The sequence below is a fragment of the Hemitrygon akajei genome, chromosome 7 (assembly GCF_048418815.1).
Source record: "Hemitrygon akajei chromosome 7, sHemAka1.3, whole genome shotgun sequence".
Lineage (NCBI taxonomy): Eukaryota > Metazoa > Chordata > Chondrichthyes > Myliobatiformes > Dasyatidae > Hemitrygon > Hemitrygon akajei.
In genome coordinates this window covers 82,312,188-82,330,144 of record NC_133130.1, presented here as the reverse complement: position 1 = coordinate 82,330,144, position 17,957 = coordinate 82,312,188, and the positions used below count along the sequence as shown (strand labels likewise).

The window sequence follows — 17,957 nt, the reverse complement described above, 5'->3', positions numbered from 1 at the left end:
CCTGCACATCTAAAAGCATTATTTCTTTTTTTAAATTTTGGCAATGTGCATCAAACCTATTTACTTCCCTCACCATGCCAAAAATTGTGGGGGAAAAAGTTGGAAAATTCACATCTGTATGCCATTTTAATCAGATTCAGTGTGAGACTTTTAAAACACTGGAGAAGCACAGACTTTAAGGGAGATTTAATTAAAGATTTGGATAATCGAAGAGGTTAGAGTCAGTTTAAGCGGATAAGCTCTTCAATGAGATCTGGCAGATTTCATGGAGAAAATTGCATATACACAGCTGTATGGTAGCTGGGTCATCAGATGTCATCACTTTGCTTCTCTTGTGTTTCCCGATCCTTTCTAGTCAGGGAAAAGAACTATCCAAACTTTTTCTTCCTAAGTTGCCTCAGGATTTAAACCCATTCCTCCCTTGTGCTTCTGTCTCAACTTGGCTTCTTTGCCAAGGGAGAGTATGGTTATGAGAAATGGGAAGACAGTGGCTGTGGCGAGTATGCAGGAGTCATCCTGTGCCAGGATGGTGCCTACTCAATACGTTTGCTGGGGTTTGTTGTCTTCTCTCGACTTATTATAAGATGATGAGAAGCATTCATCGTGTAGATAGTCAGAGGCTTTTTCCCAGGGCTGAAATGGTTGCCACAAGAAAACACAGGTTTAAGGTGCTGGGGAGTAGGTACAGAGGAGATGGCAGGGTTAAGTTTTTTACTCAGAGAGTGGTGAGTGCATGGAATGGGCTGCTGGCAACAGTGGTGGAGGTGGATACGATAGGGTCTTTTAAGAGACTTTTAGATAGGTACATGGAGCTTAGTAAAATAGAGGGCTATAGGTAAGCCTAGTAATTTCTAAGGTAGGGACATGTTCGGCACAACTTTCTGGGCCAAAGGGCCTGTATCGTGCTGTAGGTTTTCTATGTTTCTTTGTAAATATTATAAGTTATCTGCAGAGATATAATACCTAGAATTTCATCCCTGATTTGTAGTGTGAAACACGGAGCAGAGAAAGGACATTAATCTGGCACATTCAGGACTTCCACTGGGCTCGCAGATTTGTTTTTTGGACAATCGGTGACTCTACTTAACCTCCAGCACACATTTACTTCATCTTTTCCGTAAATGTAACATAATAGAGTGATAAATTTCCGAGTTTGAAAGGAGCATGGGAAACAAGGCCTTTATAAGTTTAAAGAGAGTGTGAGAAACAAAATAAAGAGGTGGATTTGCGGAGCACGAGAACGGGCTCCAGTGAATGGGCAAGGAAGTGGAGCCCCAGCAAGCAAACGGAGCACTGTAAGGATCACCTATTGAGGCAGATGCCCAGCCACCAGGAATTCTGAAAATTCAGATAAGGGATTATCAGAGTTTTACAATGTATGGTAATATCAGCACATTGTGATCAAATAGATTTCAAAGGCAGTGTAACACACACTATAGTTATAAAGCATTTTTAGTCCTGTTGATTCAGGGATATTTTCTGGCACAAAACTACAAAAGAGTGTAGTGGATAAGAGGTTAAAAAAGAGCAAGGTAGGAGAATTAGATTAGTTCCATAATTAATATCGAGCCAAGACAAAACAAAATGCATAGATAGAGGAACTTTATGTTTTACTGAGCTTTGCTTCTGACATGAGGCAAAAACCTGAAGCATTTAGACCTAATGTTTATGAATGCCCATAAAATATTTTAATTTTAACCGAAAAAATATCACCAAAGGTCTCATTTATAATTCGATCAATAAGTGCAAGATACTCAATAATTTAACGTGAACTGACTTCCAATTCTTTTGAATAATTGTCAAATCTTTTATCTGTTGTGAACAAATCTATTTACAGATTGGGCACCCCTTATCCAAAATGCTTGGGTCCGGAAGTGTTTTGGATTTTGGAATTGCTGGGATTTTGTAATACTTGCATCTATATAATGAGATACCTTGGGGATGGGACCCAAGTCTAAACACAAAATCCATTTACGTTACAACTGAAGGTAGATTTACATAATATTTTAAATAATTTTGTGCATGAAACACGAATGTGGACATTGAACTATCAGAAAGGTAAGCCATCATTACCTCGGCCACTCAGATGGACAGTCAGTGGCTGTTTAGCATCATCATGATTCCCAACTCTGACTTTATGTGCTACTTGTAAGCAGACACTTGTTCATCACGTGTCTGTACTGATGCAGCCATTCAGCATGTTAGATTTTGTCAGCAATGGTTTTAGCAAACTCATCAATGTATCTCTCTGCTGCTTCGTGATCAGCAGGTACTTTGTCACCACAAATCTTTAAAAATTTAATGCATGCCTTTTCTTGAATTTCTGCAACCAGCCTGCTGAATATTCACAATTACCTTCAATTTTCAGTTCATAGTGATGGATCTTTGCTTGTTTAATGATCAGTATACTGTCAAACGGCATATGTTCACTCCAACACTGACAAGTCCAGACTTCTAATGCACAACTGAGATCTTCATTTTTCACTTTATACAGTGTTTTCTATTTTTCATTAACTTCTGTTCATTATATATGTGAGGTCACTTCTTAGAACTGTCTTTCGTACACAGAGACCCGAGCAATCACCTAGGAGCTTACCCAGCGTCATGCAAAACTTTCCATTTGAGACCTCATCTCAGTGCTCAAATCGGATTTCAGATGATTTTGGAAGTTTGGATAAGGGGTGCTCTACCTGAATTGAGTAGAATGCATTAGTGAAGATATCAAGAAGAAGATTATATGTGGCTTGATTCATGAAAATTGAGGAGGGGGTATCACCAACAAATGATTTTTAAAGAAATAATTAAAAATCCATCATTTTATACTGTAATGGAAAGCTTATATGAATAATGTGATAGTAAATGTCTGACTCAATGTCCCAAAATAAATAATTCAGGAATAAACATTGAGACATTAATAAGTAATGAAACTGTTGGTTATCTTATTAGTTGCTTTTTGACAACTAAAAAACTAAAAGAGGTACAACATGCTCTTGCAGAACCTCTGATATCTCCGTTCCTATTCCATTGTCAGACCACAAAGCATTGAAACATAGTGATCATGACATGCCAACAGATGGCACTCGAGCGATTCAGAATAAAACATTTAAACGTATTGGGGCCATTCTTTTCAGAAATTGAGCAGGTCCTGGCATTGGCTTGAACTTCATTTCCATTTGATTTTTTAAAAAAGCAGTCTGCATACTGTGTTTGAACTTGAAGTGCACTTGCACATGTAGTTAATGTTTAATAGGCTCTGAGCTTTATCTGAGGCAATGAAGCAGGTGTCGTGCTACTTACTGAGCCAGACAAAGCTTTTCACGGTGGTGTGGTTAACTATTTGAAGTTGGCATCTTAACATAATGTACTCTGAAATCATTAAAATTGGTAATAGATTTTAGGTAAGTCTTTGAAATGACCATTTTATCACTATATTTTGCAAAAGTATTTAAAATTGTGCAGATTTTAAAATAATATACATGTTATGTGTTTTCAATCAATTTCTGTGATGCTTCTTTATAAATATTATTTTCATTCTCCCCATTTTGCTGCAGTATTTGCAAGACATTGAGACAGAATGCTCTGAAAAAAATGTTGCTCTTGAGTAATCCCCCCTCAGAACTCTGTGTTACTTTCCCTGTAAGTACAGACAAAGACAATCATTGTGCACAAAATGCAATCGTTATTCCTTATTTTAATTATTGGTTCATCAGTTTGTTTTTCTGAATTATTGTGTCTGTTTTCTCCAGCACATGTGACTATAACAGTCAGATCATCGTGTTAATATTCTAGCATGCGTCCAAATTTGTTGCCATGATTTAACGGAGGAATATAAAGAAAAATTCATTGCCAATCACTGACCCCCATTAGCTTGATTAGAGCATAACATTCAGCCAGGAAGTACTGTAGGCTCTGCCCAGCAACAGAAAATGGTAATAATTCATTGTTGGCTAAAGAGCAGCCTTGCTAATGGTGTGATCTGGCATTGCTATCAACAGAAATGAATTTGTAACCTTCGTAACTGCTTGTCCCCTGGCATTGTGAAGACTGGCTACTTGTTTCACAAGCAGCTTGTTTTAAAATATCACTTGTGTGATATATGTCTAAGATTGGCCTTGGGCAGAGGATTAATCAGACTGCTTAAACAAGGAAAAAATAGCAAACGTTAATGTTGTATCACTGATGGAATTATTACAACATTTTCCTTTATTTTAATTCTGCAACTAAATGTGGAGTTTTATTTTCTTTGAGTTATAATTTAGTTGATAATTAGCTAGATACTTAAAACTGCAGCATATTTTTAATGTTATGGCTGTGCAATAAATTATAAAGCATTTTTAGTCTACAGAAATTTAAGTAGCTTGTTGCGACTTCATGTCAGGGTTACAAGCTTATCTAGGACCATATGGTATTTTAAACTTGACCAAAGACTACTTTTTATCCATGCACCCATTGAGAATGTTAATTTATTGTCGTACATTTTGAAGAGGTATAACACTTCATGTCTATTGCCCTAATGATTTATGGGCCTACTATAAAGAGCACTCCTATTACATTACTAAAAGTATTAAAATCCTCTTAACAGATTCTTTAGAAATTGTATAATATTTTTAGTGTAAGATTGGGGAAGTAATCTTTCATATTGATTTTAAAATAATGCCTTTCCTTGTACTGATAATCTGATAGAGGTTGGAGCATATTTTTTTTCTAAATTCATTTTAAGGGATGCTTGCTGCACTTGTTGCTCATCCCTAAAGGTCGATGAGGAAGTGGTGGGAAGCTAGCTGCCTTGTGGAATTGCTGGTGTCCTCCTGGTGAAGAGAGTTCCAGGATTTTGACCTAATGATGACGAAGGATCAGCAATATATTTCCAAGTCACAATGTTTGATTTGGATGTGCCCTGCATATGGTGGTATTCACAACCACCTGCTTCCTTTGTCCTTTTTGATGGTAGAGGCTCTGATTCGGGAGACGCTGTTAGAGTAAGCTGGATGAGCAGCCGACAGTTCTGTAGATGGCGAACTCTATAATCACAGTAATGAAATGTTTACTCTGGTGCAGGCAGGTCCAATCAAGTGTCTGTTGTGTCTGACGTGATATTGAGCCTCTTGTGCCTTGCACCCATCCAAGCACAATACCAAGTCTTTTGCGCCTCGTTGTAGTCCTAAAATGGTCAGATGATCCAATCAGGCACAAATCCTCACCTTTCATTCAGTAAAAGCACATGTGAGATGACTGTTTTTGCTCTTGATCCAATTAACTTATAAGGTATATACAAGAGAAGTGACATCAACTAAGAAATTTATCGGGGAACAGGGCACATATGGTCGTCTGAGGAAATGGTAAAGGGCCATGAATAGACAGAAATGCTAGGGCTGGATTTGGGGACATATCCAGACAGATCAGCCTCTGAGTCAATTATCACAGTATTCAACAAGTATAAAGAGTATAGCAGAGAGAATGATGACTGAGGCGGTGAGCAAATGTGTAGAGCATGCCTGCTTGTCTGCATCTGTGGAACTGTCTTAAATTCTTTTCATGTGATGAGCAAATCCTTAAGGCTTTCAAATGAGAATGTAGCAAAAAGCAAGCTGTTTTCATCTGTAAGGAAAAATAGCAAAAATTAGTGCACATGTACAAAAGAATCTTACTAAATATATAAAATCCTAAATGGTGGAAACAAGGTTAAACGGCACAGACTCTAAAGATTCCTCGGGCAGTTTTCATTTTATTTAGATACATTGTGGAGCATCTGCTTCTGGCTCAACAAGCCAGGCCACCCAGCAATCCACCTATTTAATCCCAACCTAATCGCAAGATAATTTACAATGACCAATCACATCTTTAGACTGTGGAAGAAACCCAGAGCCTTCTGCACACGGGAGGAGCATACAGACTTTCTTACAGAGAACACTGGAATCGAATGCCGAACTCTGATGCCCCAAGCTCCAACAGAGTCATGCCAACGGCTACATTACCATGGTGTCCCAGTTAATGGGTTCCAGCCACCAGTACAATGGAATCCAGTCAAAATACTGGAAGAACTCAGCAAGACAAACAGGATCCATGGAGGAAAATAAACAAGTCAACGTTTTGGGCAAAGACGCTTCATCAGGATTTTGTGTGTATTGCGCAAGATTTCCAGTATCTGAAGAACCTCTTGTGTTTACAGTTGAATCCTGCTGGTTTTCATCTTAAGATAACGAGAGCCTCCTGCTAACATCCAGACCCAAATTCAGTAGCCAGTGAAAACAAGCACGGAGATCACAAGGTGTGAATAAATATACTTGAGCAATGGCAAGTCAAATGCTGGTTTCAGCAGAGAGGCTGCACCAACCATATTGTAGATTGGCTGGGTACATCTGTAAGGCCAATATCATGCGCAACCAGCTCCAGATCAAGCTAACCTGCAGAGTTTGATGGGGAGTTGGTACCTCTTGAATCATCTGGTGGAGTATTGATACAAGTAGCCCTAACAATAACCTGGGAAGCACCGAAAATGCCTCACGTGGCATATGGTGTATGTTGTAAGCTCCCACGCTTTCCAGAATTAGAATCAGAATCAGGTTTCATGTCACTGGCATGTCGTGAAACATTGGCTCCTCACAGCTCGTTGGACCGGAAGGACTTGTTCTGCACTGTAACTCAAAATAATATTTTAAAATATCTAGGGGAATCTTCAGAGCCTGTGCTATTTAACCTCATTTCTACCATTTAGAATTTTAAATCTACTGGAGGCATTAGTAGATTGGATGCAAACTATGAGGCATAGTCACTATCAACACGGAACCAGATGTTCTGCACTCGTTAAGGTAATGGGAGCGGAGATCAATGCTAATAATTGAGCTCCATGGAACAAGATGTAGTGCCATAAGACAGGGGAGCAGAATTAGGCCATTCAGCCCATTGAGTCTGCTCCGCCATTCCATCATGGCTGATCCGGGATCCCACTCAACCCCATACAACTGCCTTCTCGCCATATCCTTTGATGCCCTGACCAATCAGGAAACTAGCAACTTCGGCTTTAAATATACCCACGGATTTGGGCTCCACCACAGTTTGTGGCAGAGCATTCCACAGATTTACTACTCTCTGGTTAAAACAATTCCTCCCTTCCTCTGTTCTAAAAGGTCGCCCCTCAATTCTGAGGCTGTGCCCACTGGTTCTGGATACCCTCACCACAGGAAACATCCTCTCCACATCCACCTTGTCTAGTCCCTTCAACATTTGGTAGGTTTCAATGAAATCCCCTCCCGGATTCTTCTAAATTCCAGTGAGTGCAGGCCCAAAATTGATAAACACTTCTCATCTGTTAACCCCTTCCTTCCCAGAATCATCTTTGTGAACCTCCTCTGGGCTCTCTAATGACAACATATCCTTCCTGAGATATCAGCCCAAAACTGACGACAGTACTCCAAGTGTGGCCTAACTAGTGTCTTGTAAAGGCTCAGCATTATCTCCTTGCTTTTATATTCTATTCCCCTTGAAATAAATGCCAACATTGCATTTCCCTTCTTTACCACAGACTCAACCTGTAAATGAACCTTCTGGGAGTCTTGTGCGACTCCCAATTCCCTTTGCACCTCCGATGTTTGAATCTTCTTCCCATTTAGATAATAGTCTGCACTATTGTTCCACTTATCAAAATGCATCTTCATACATTTCCCAACACCATATTCCATCTGCCACTTTGTCTTAAGTCCTGCTGCAATCATATCGCTTCTTCAGCACTACCTACTCCGCCACCTATCTTCATATCATCCGTAAACTTTGCCACAAAGCCACCAATTCCATTAACTAAATCATTGACAAACAATGTGAAAAGTAGCAGTCCCAGTGCTGACCCCTGAGGAACTCCACTAGTCACTGGCAACCAACCAGAAAAGGCCCCCTTTATTTCATTCACTGCCTCCTGCCTGTCAGTCATTCATCTATCCATGCCAGTATCTTTCCTGTAACACCATAGGATTTTATCTTGTTAAGCAGCCTCATGTGTGGCACCTTATCAAATGCTTTCTGAAAATCCACTGCCTGTCCTCATTCTTAATAATAGACTCCAACACTTTCCCAACCATGGAGGTTGGACTAATTGGCCTATAATTTATTTTCTTTTGCCTTCTTGAAGAGTGGAGTGACATTTGTAATTTTCCAGTCCTCCGATGTCATAGCAGAATCAAGTGATTCTTGAAAGATCATGACCAATGCATCCGTTATCTCTTCAGCTACCTCTCTCAGGACTCTGGGATGTAGTCCATCTGATCCAGGTGACTCATCCACCTTAAGACCTTTCAGCTTGCGTAGCACTCTTTCCTTTGTAACAGCAATGGTACTCACTCCTGCTTCCTGAAACTCACGGTCCTCTGGCACACTGTTAGTGTCCTCCACAGTGAAGACAGATGCAAAGTACCCATTAAGTCCATCTGCCATTTCTTTGTCCCCCCCATTACTACCTCACTAGCATTATTTTCCAGTGGTCCAATATCAACTCTCACCTTCCTTTTACTCTTTATATAACTGATAAAACTTTTGGTATCCTGCTTTATATTATTGGCTAGTTTGCCCTCATATCTCAACTTTTCCCTTCTCATAGCTTCTTTAGTTGTCTTTTGATGGATTTTAAAAGCTTCCCAAACATCCAACTTCCCATTCACTTTTGCCACATTATATGCCTTTTCCTTGGCCGTTATGCAGTCCTTAACTTCCATGTCAACTACGGTTACCTACCCCTGCCATTTGAGATCATCTTCTTCTGTAGGACATATCTATCGTGCACCTTGTGGTATATTCTCAGAAACTTCAGTCATTTCTGCTCTGCCAGTATCCTCCTCCAATCCACCTGGGCAAGCTCCTCTGCAATTCCCTTTATTCCATTGCATACTGATACGTTTGACTTATGCTTCTCCCTCTCAATCATATTATGATCACTGCCTCCTCAGGGTTCCTTTACATTAAGCTCCCTAATAAGATCTGGGTTGTTACGCAACACCCAATCTAAGATAGCCTTTCTCCTAGTAGGCTCAAGAACAAGTTGCTCTAAAAAGCCATCTCATAGGCATTCAACAAATTCCTTCTCTTGCGATCCAACACCAACATGATTTTCCCAATTCACTTGCATCTTGAACTCCCCCATTACAATTGTGACATTACCCTTATTACGTACTTTTTCTAGCTCCCTTTGCAATCTCAACCCCACATCTTGGCGACTATTTGGAGGCCTATATATGATTCCTGTAATAGTTTTTTTTTACCCTTGCAGTTTCTTAACTGCACCCACAAAGATTCAACATTCTCTGACCCTATGTCACCTTTTTCTAAAGATCTAATTCCAACAGAGCCACACCACTGCCTATGCCTTCCTGCCTGTCCTTTTGATACAAAGTATATCCTTTGATAAGTGCCATAAGTAGTTCTGTAGCAGCTCTCTTCACCCACATGGATTTCACGATTCTCATTGACAGCCCTCTCTTAAAGAGAGCAGATACATGGTCACAAAGGCATCATTTAACAACATGGCTGCTGATCTAGGTGCAGAAGCCACGCTTACAATAAAAGCCATGTTGCCACATCAAACCTGTTGGAGCAGACTGCTGATGTGCTGAAATGTCCAAGAAGTCTTGCTGTAGTTGGCAGAGTGGGTAACTTGATTTATGATGTCCTCTTGATCCCTAACTATCTAGCAAGCAACCAAGGAGGAGGAGTTTGAGGAGCAAGATAAGATGGCAGGAGGGGCATTGGAGATCCCATCTCCTTTGGATGTTGGTGATGAAATATCTTGAGAAGAAACACTGTAAATATAAGGCCAAATTCCTCCTCACCAGCAAAATCTGTCCTTCATGTTGTCACAGTGTCTGTTTGGCCATACAGCTACAGTAAATGCCATCACAGAAACAAAACATTCTGTGGACACACCTCTAAATAAAACATCGCCACAGTCTGCACCAAAGTCAATTAATCGCCTTCAAGCATTTCTTAAGTGTCTTTACTGTGCTTTTGCTCTTGCACAGCAGCTAGGTGTTGAGCAGGTGGAATATTTCAGTCCCTCGATGCACAGTGCTTAGAAAGCATCATCTTGTGTTAGAGAAAGGCTGCAACACAAGAGCTTTATTTGTTCTGTCAGCCTGCTGATCCGTGGCAAGAATGAGAGGTATTCAGCTCACTTTGAACATCAAGCCTCAGCGACGTCCTTTGCAGTAGATATTTAAAAGTTAATTGCCATTAGCAATAAGTGGCAAGTGATTTGCACGCTCAGTGGTTGCTGCAAACACCAGCTTTCGGTGAGATCGTCTTAGGGGAGCACGGGCATTTTAAATCATTTTTCATCGTGGCCCTTGTTTAGAAACAGCTGCCTGAACAAGCTGGGCAGACATACCCTTCCCCAAAAGCACTAGGATCATCACAGAGTCGAGAGTGGTACAGCACAGAAACAGGACAACTGGCCCACCTTGTCCACATCAACCTTCATTCCTCACCTGCACTAATCTCATTTGCATTGTTAAAGGGTTATATTTGAATACATACAGACTATGAAGCTTTTAAAAACCAACAGAAGACAACTAACACATCCATAAGGAGAGAAAAGATGAAATATGAAGGTAAGCTAGCCAATAATATCAAAGAGGATACCAGAAGTTTTCTTTATCAGATATATAAAGAGTAAAACAGAGGCAAGAGTGGATATTAGACTGCTGGAAAATTATATTGGAGAGGTAAAGGAGGACAAAGAAATGGTGGACAAACTTAATAAGATATTTTTCATCCGTTTTCACTGTGGAAGACACTAGCACTATGCCAGAAATTCAAGAGTGTCAAGGGACAGAAGTGGATGTAGTTGCTATTACTAAGGCAAAGGTGCTGGGAGCTAAAAGATCTGAGGGTAGGTAAATCTAGACACGATGGACTAGGCCGCAGGGCTTTGAAAGAGATAGCTGCAGAGATTGTGGAGGCACTAGTAATGATATTCTGGAATGGTTCTGGAAGATTGGAAAATTACAAATGTCACTTCATCCTTTAAGAAGGGAGGGAGGCAGAAGAAAGGAAATTATAGGCCAGTTAGCCTGACTTCAGTGGTTGGGAAGATTTTGGAGTCCATTATTAAGGATGAGATTTCAAGATATCTGGAGGCACATTATAAAATAGGCCCAAGTCAGCATGGTTTCTTTGAGGAGAAATCTTGCTTGACAAATCTGTTGGAATTCTTTAAGGAAATAACAGTGGGACAGACAAAAGAGTATCAATGGACACTGTTTATTTGGATTTTTAGAAGTCCTTTGACAAGGTGGTACACATGAGGCTGCTTAACAAGATAAGAGGCCATGGTATTACAAGAAAGATACTAACATGGATAGATGATTGGCAGAAGGCAAAGAGTGGAACTAAAGGATATTTTTCTGGCTGGCTGCCAGCGACAGCCTTGTTTCACGAGGGTCAGTTTTGGGACTGGTTCTTTTCAAAAAATTTGTTAATGATTTGCATGACAGAATTGATGGTGTTGTGGCCAATTTTGCAAACAATATGAGTATAGCCAGAGGGCCAAATAGTGTTGAGAAAGTAAGAAGTCTGCAGAAGGACTAAGGCAGATAAAGAGAATGGGCAAAGTAGTAGCAGGTGGAATATCATCTGGGGAAGTGAATGGTCATGCATTTTGGTAGAAGGGTGTAGACTGGTTTCTAAATGGGGAGAGACTAAAAAATCAGAGATGCAAAGGGACTTTAGAGTCCTTGTGCAGAATTCCCTGAAGGTTAACTTACAAGTTGAGTTGGCGGTAAGGAAGGCAAATGCAACGTTGGAATTCATATTGAGAGGACTAGAATACAAAAGCAAGGATTTAATACTGAGGCTTTATAAGATATTGATCAGACTGCTCTTGGTGTGTTATGAGCAGTTTTGGACCCCTTATCTAAGAAAAGATGTGTTGGCATTAGAGACTGTCCAGTGAAGGTTCGTGAGAATGATCCCAGGAATGAAATGGTTAACATACGATGGCTCTGAGTCTGTACTCACTGGAGCTTAGAAGAATGAGGGGAACTCTCATTGAATCCTATCAAATATTAAAAGGCCTAGATAGAGTGGATGTGGAGAGGATGTTTTCTATCATGGGTTAGTCTAGGACCAGAACGCACAGCCTCAAAATAGAGCATTGACCTTTAGAACAGAGATGAAGAGGAATTTCTTCAGCCATAGGGTGGTGAATCTGTGGAGTTCATTGTTATGGACTGCTGTGGTAACCAAGTGATGCACTATCAATAACTCTAGGAGACTAGAAGTGAACAATAGGCTTTTATTAACAGCGAAAATGGAGCACAACCATGTTGAAGACTGAGGGAGGAGCAGTGCCCCAATCACCTTTATACAGGGGTCTGTGGGAGGAGCCACAGGAGCAGTCAGCAGAGGGGCGTGTCCAGACAGGTATACATGGTTTACCACACCAAGTTATTGGGTATATCTAAAGCAGAGGTTGACAAGTTCTTGATTAATCAGGGCATCAAAGGTTACAGGGAGAGACAGTAGATTGTGGTTGAGAGAGATAATAAATCAGCCATGATGAAATGTCAGAGTAAACTTAATGGCCCAAATGCTCCCATGTCTTATGGTTTAAATTTATTAACCGATCGTTCAGGGTTATCCCCATGAATAGAAATGGGGAGAGAAAAAGGAAATGCTGTTTACTGGTTTTAACTGGAGCATTTAAATCTTAAATAAATCACTCATTTAAATCGGCACTGCACCTGGATTGGCCACAATCTCTTTACTCTGTATATTTTCAGTAGGCAATCATCATGTTCCTCGATGCCCTTCACATTAAGATGCCCTGGCTGATTTTCCCCCCACACCTGTAGTATGCTTGAGTGTTGAGGTTACTCACAAGGACTGGAAACTAAGGCTGCCAGCTTTTCATGTTATTTTTAATGTGGGATTTTGTAAGAGGACAGTGTCTTATTAGAAGAATGTCTTGGGAGTGAACTCAGTCAGAGACTGTAGTTAGCAGACTGCAGAAGCAAATTTCAGCACTGGGTGTAGAAATTATGAAGTTGACAGAAGGGGAGTAAAGCGATACAGTTTTTCCTTAATTGTTGGCCATATTAGTGGAATGAGTTCATCATACTAATAAACAACCTAATTTCAAATCCTGGACTACATAGTACCTGAGGTCTCAAATTCAGCTGGTTTTGGTCGTGTTTCCACTGTGGGATCACCATGGTGATGGTGAGGTATGTTGCAAGTTAAAAATAAAAGTTGAAATCAAGAATACTCGATGTCAAAGACTAAAGTTGATACATTTATTAAATTAACTATATGCTTGAATTATATAAATGTAGAGAAGTTCATTTAGTTTTGAACAAACTTCTTTCCAAACACGCACTAGGCCGAGAAGGGTTCCACAAACTCTAGTCTATTGTAGTCTAATGTGGTCAGTAGAGATTCTTTTTTCTAGATCCATTTAACTCAGAGGCTATACATGTGAAAGTGAAAGGCCGCTGGGTGCTGAGGAAACACGGGGATCGCCTGCTCATCATGTACTTTGGGTAGAATGCTCAGTGGTTGGTAGAACTACTGCCATAAACATGACTGACAATACTTTCAGGCCTAATTGCTGAGGGACAACTGTGATCAAGATCCTTGATCAGAGGTTTATTTGTTACTAATAGTAACACAATATAATAAGTAGTAGAAGGGATTTAGTACAGCACAATGTTGTGAGCCAGCGAGCTTCTTCGTGTGCTGTACTACATTCCAAGAAATTAGGGGCGACAGTGGTGCATCAGACCTTTCACAAATCCAGTGACCAGAGTTCAAACCTTACCCGGTTACAGTCAGTTGGAGTTTGTATTTTCTCCCTGTGACTGTCTGGGTTCTGCTGGATGCTGCTCATATGTAGGTGAGGAGGAGAGGAGGGTCGAGGAAGGAGCTAACAGCAATATGGAGAGAATGAAATGGGATTAGTATGTATGGATGCTTGATAGTCAGCATGGATTCAATGGGCTGAAGAGCCTGTTTGTATGCAGTATGGCTCTGACTGATCCATTCAACCCTTTGAGGCTACCCTACCATTCAACAAGACCACAGTAGATCTGAATGTTGACCTTAACTCCTCCTTACTACCTAATCACAGTGATGTTTGACTTTACCAGTGTACAAAGCTTTATCCATCTCTCCCTGGGAAACTCTTAAATATTTAAGTATTTCTCAGGATTTGATTAATCCAATGAACCCTCTGTGCACTGCCTTCAATACAAATATGCTCATGATTAAATAAGGGGACCAAAGGGGAGGCAGTGGTGCAGATGTGTCCTTTCCAAAGCTCTCTTCAATTTACTCTCCTACCTCTACACTCCTTCCCTTTTGCAATAAAGAGCAACATTTATCTGCTTCCCTGATTAGCTGTTTGTGCTTCCAGTACAAGGGAACCCATATCTTTGATTATCAACATTTATTACTCATGCACTGTTTAAATAATATTCTGTTTTCCCACTCTTGCAAAACAAAACAGATTTCCACACGTTACACTCCATCATTTAACCTTTTGGAGAGCCTTTGGCCTGGATGTATTTCTGTCATATTTCTAGAACAGAATAATGTCAATACAAGGGTTCTGGAATGCTGCCTATAAGAAGTCTTAAAAGTCTGCAAAATCTGTTAGCTCCAGTGGAAAAATAATTATTTTCAGACTCCTTACATAATGATCTTCTGTTAGAACAACAGTCAGCAACAGTAGTCAAATTTCTCACTGCTGCCTGTCAATTGGATGCGCAGCCAAGAGCTTGTCCATCAATGTTTAAAGGCACAGGCACACAATACCGCCAGCACCTATACAGCTTCCGAAGAGTGTCACTGGTGTTTTGTTAGACTCTTCTTCAAATCTGCCCTATTAATTTCAAATGCCAGGGACAAGGCTCTTGGTTTAGTGACAGGTACCTTGAGAGACTGATGCATCACATCACTCCCGATAAAAAAGATAATTTCACTCAGCACAACTCTGAATTGATTTCACAACCTATGGATTCACTTCCATTGACTTCACAAATCATGTACTCAGTTTTTTTTTTGTTTGCAGAATTTGTCTTCTTTTACATACTGCTTGTTTGTCAGTTTTCATAACATACTTAATTTCCTGCAAATGTCTGCAAGAAAATTAATCTCAAGCTACATTATGATATACATACTTTGATAATAAACTTGCTTTGACTTGGACATCAGCTGTGGAGGGTCCTCCATTTAGGAAGGCAATTGCGAACAGGGCTAGCAGCACCAATTTTAAAATGGGCAGGATACATCTTGGATACGTAATTTTCCAATGAAATATGGACTTCCATTGACTACCCTGACACAGAACCGCCAGGGCTACAGCCATTTGCTCCCAGCAGTAAGTTGCCCAGGGGAGTATCTGTGAGGACACAAGTGCAGTCTCTGAATGCCTGTATTCTAGGGAGGCTTGCGTGCAGGCAAAATGTCCTGTTCTATCCTGCCTGCTCCCGTAGTTTCATGGGAAGGTGGATGAAGCCCAATCATGTGAAGGACCGTTGAGTTCCCTAGTGTAACTGATCAATCAACTGTGAAATGAGGAATATAACAGCAGATTCAAACTGGGATAGCCCCATGGCCTGGAGGATGAGAGCTGGTTCGATTCGGATCCTTTGGATGCTTGTGTTACCAGAGAGACTTCTACTGCATACTGCTTTAATCCATGAAGAGGAGTCTTGGCTGTAATGAGCAATGGAAGGCAGGTTTTGTTGGAGATTCTGGGAAGGGTGAGTGTTAAGTGTGAGCAATGTTCAGATGTAAGAATAGTCTGAAGCAGTTTGCCTGTGGAGGTAGGTTTAGTGTAACTAGCCCATCAAATAACTTCATTTCATAGATTTAGTGTTAGGTAAAAACCAATTCTCCTGAATCGATTGTACCAATCATCATTCGCAGTTCGTGTTTTCTTACAACTTAAAGCAGGCAGTTCAGCCCATTAGGTCTATGCCAGCTCGCAGAGCAATTCTGTGTAATCATTTTCTATCCCATTCCCAACAATACCTCTTAGACTCTACCGATCACTGGCACACTCAGGGCAATTTACCTACCAAACTGCTCATCTGTGGGAAACAAGAGAGAATCTGCAGATACTGGAAATCCAAGCAACACACACAAAATGCTGGAGGAACTCAGCAGGCCAGGCAGTATCTGTGGAAATAAAGTGCAGTCGACATTTTGGCCCGAAACATGGACTGTACTTTTTTCCACAGATGCTGCCTGGTCTGTTGAGTTCCTCCAGCACTTTGTGTGTGTTGCTCATCTTTGGAATATGAGAGGAAAACAGGGTGTCTGGAGGAATCCCACAGAGTCACATGCAAACTCCACATAGATAACACCAGAGGTCAGGATTGAACTAAAGTCACTGGTGTTGTGAGGCAGTGGCTCTACTATCAGCACTGATTAAGGCCAATATCTTGCCAACACAAGAATGATCATCTTATCCATAACACCATAAGATATAGGAGCAGAATTAGGCCCACTGAGTCTGCTCCACCATTTCATCATGGCTGCTCCATTTTTCCTCTCAGACCCAATCTCCTGCCTCATCCCTATATCCTTCATGCCCTGACCAATTAAGAATCTATCAGCCTCTGCCTTAAACATATATATAAAAGACTCGGCCTCCACAGCTACCTGTAGCAATGAATTCCACAGATTTACCACTCACTGGCTCAAGAAATTCCTCCTCATCTCTGTTCTAAAAGGACGCCCTACTGTTCTGAGGCTGTGTCCTCTGGTCTTCGACCCTCCCATCTTAGAAACCATCCTCTCCACATCCACTCTGTCAAGGCCTTTCACCATTCAACATGTTTCAATTAGGTCACTTCTTATTGCCCTGAATGCTAGTGAGTACAGACTCAGAACCATCAAACATTCTTCCTATGACAAGCTTTATCTATGCTAGAATCTTTCCTGTAATACCATGGGCTCACATCTTGTTAAGCAGCCTCAGGTGTGGCACCTCATCCCTACTCTTTTTGTGCCAGTTAACCAATCCTGGAATCATTTTTGGTGAACTTCCTTTGAACCGTCTCTTGTGCCAGCACACCCTTTCTAAGCTGAGGGACCCAAAACTGCTCACAGTATTCCAAGTGAGGCCAAGTGCTTTATAAAATCTCAACATTACATCCTTGCTTTTATATTCTAGTCCTCTTGAAATGAATGCTGACATTGCATTTGCCTTCCTCACCACAAACTTAACCTGCAAGTTAACCTGTAGGGAATCCTGCACAAGGAATCCCAAATCCCTTTGTGCTGGAGATTTTGTATTTTCTCTCCATTTAGAAAATAGTCAACCCTTTCATTTCTTCTACCAAAGTGCAGGACCATACACTTTCCGACACTGTATTCCATCTTCCATTTTGTCTGGCCATTCTAATCTGTCCAATTCCTTCTGTAGTCTCTCTACTTCCTTAAAACTACCTATCTTCAAAGTTTGTCTGCAAACTTTGCAACAAAAGCCATCAATACCGTCATCCAAATCATTGACATCTAATGTAAAAACAATTGGTCCCACACAGAACCCTGTGGAACCTCACTAGCCATCAGCAGCCAATTAGAAAAGGCTCTCTTCATTCTAACTCTTTAACTCCTGACAGTCAGCCACTGCTTTATCCATGCTAGAATCTTTCCTGTAATACCGTGGGCTCCTATCTTGTTAAGCAGTCTCATGTGTGGCAGCTTATCCCTACTCATTTTGTGCCAGTTCACCAATCATCAGTTCTCCATCTACGCTAATAATACCAAAGGCCTTCATCTTATGGAATAATATGTCCGTATGTTTTTTAATCAAATGACTTTTAGAAATCCAAATTATTTAATTCACTAGTTGCCCTTTTATTCATCCTGTTCATTCCACAAGGAACTCCAAGAGTCTGACTTAATTTCCTTTTCATAAAACCATGTTAACGCTGCCTAGTCATCTTATGATTGGCTAAATTTCA

General features: G+C 40.6%; 1 protein-coding gene across 2 annotated transcripts in view; it reads left to right on the top strand.

Moving 5' to 3' along the window:
- Positions 1-17,957, top strand: part of plcb1 (phospholipase C beta 1) — a 950,430-nt gene that overhangs the window by 909,046 nt on the left and 23,427 nt on the right. Inside the window, exon 33 of one of the 2 annotated variants that reach the window (XM_073051322.1) lies at positions 3,552-3,636. The exons of the other annotated variant lie outside the window; for it this stretch is intronic. Within the exon in view, the coding sequence (XP_072907423.1) occupies positions 3,552-3,605 (54 nt within the window). The 3' untranslated portion in view covers positions 3,606-3,636. The remainder of the gene's footprint in view (positions 1-3,551; positions 3,637-17,957) is intronic. 2 annotated transcript variants of the gene reach the window in all.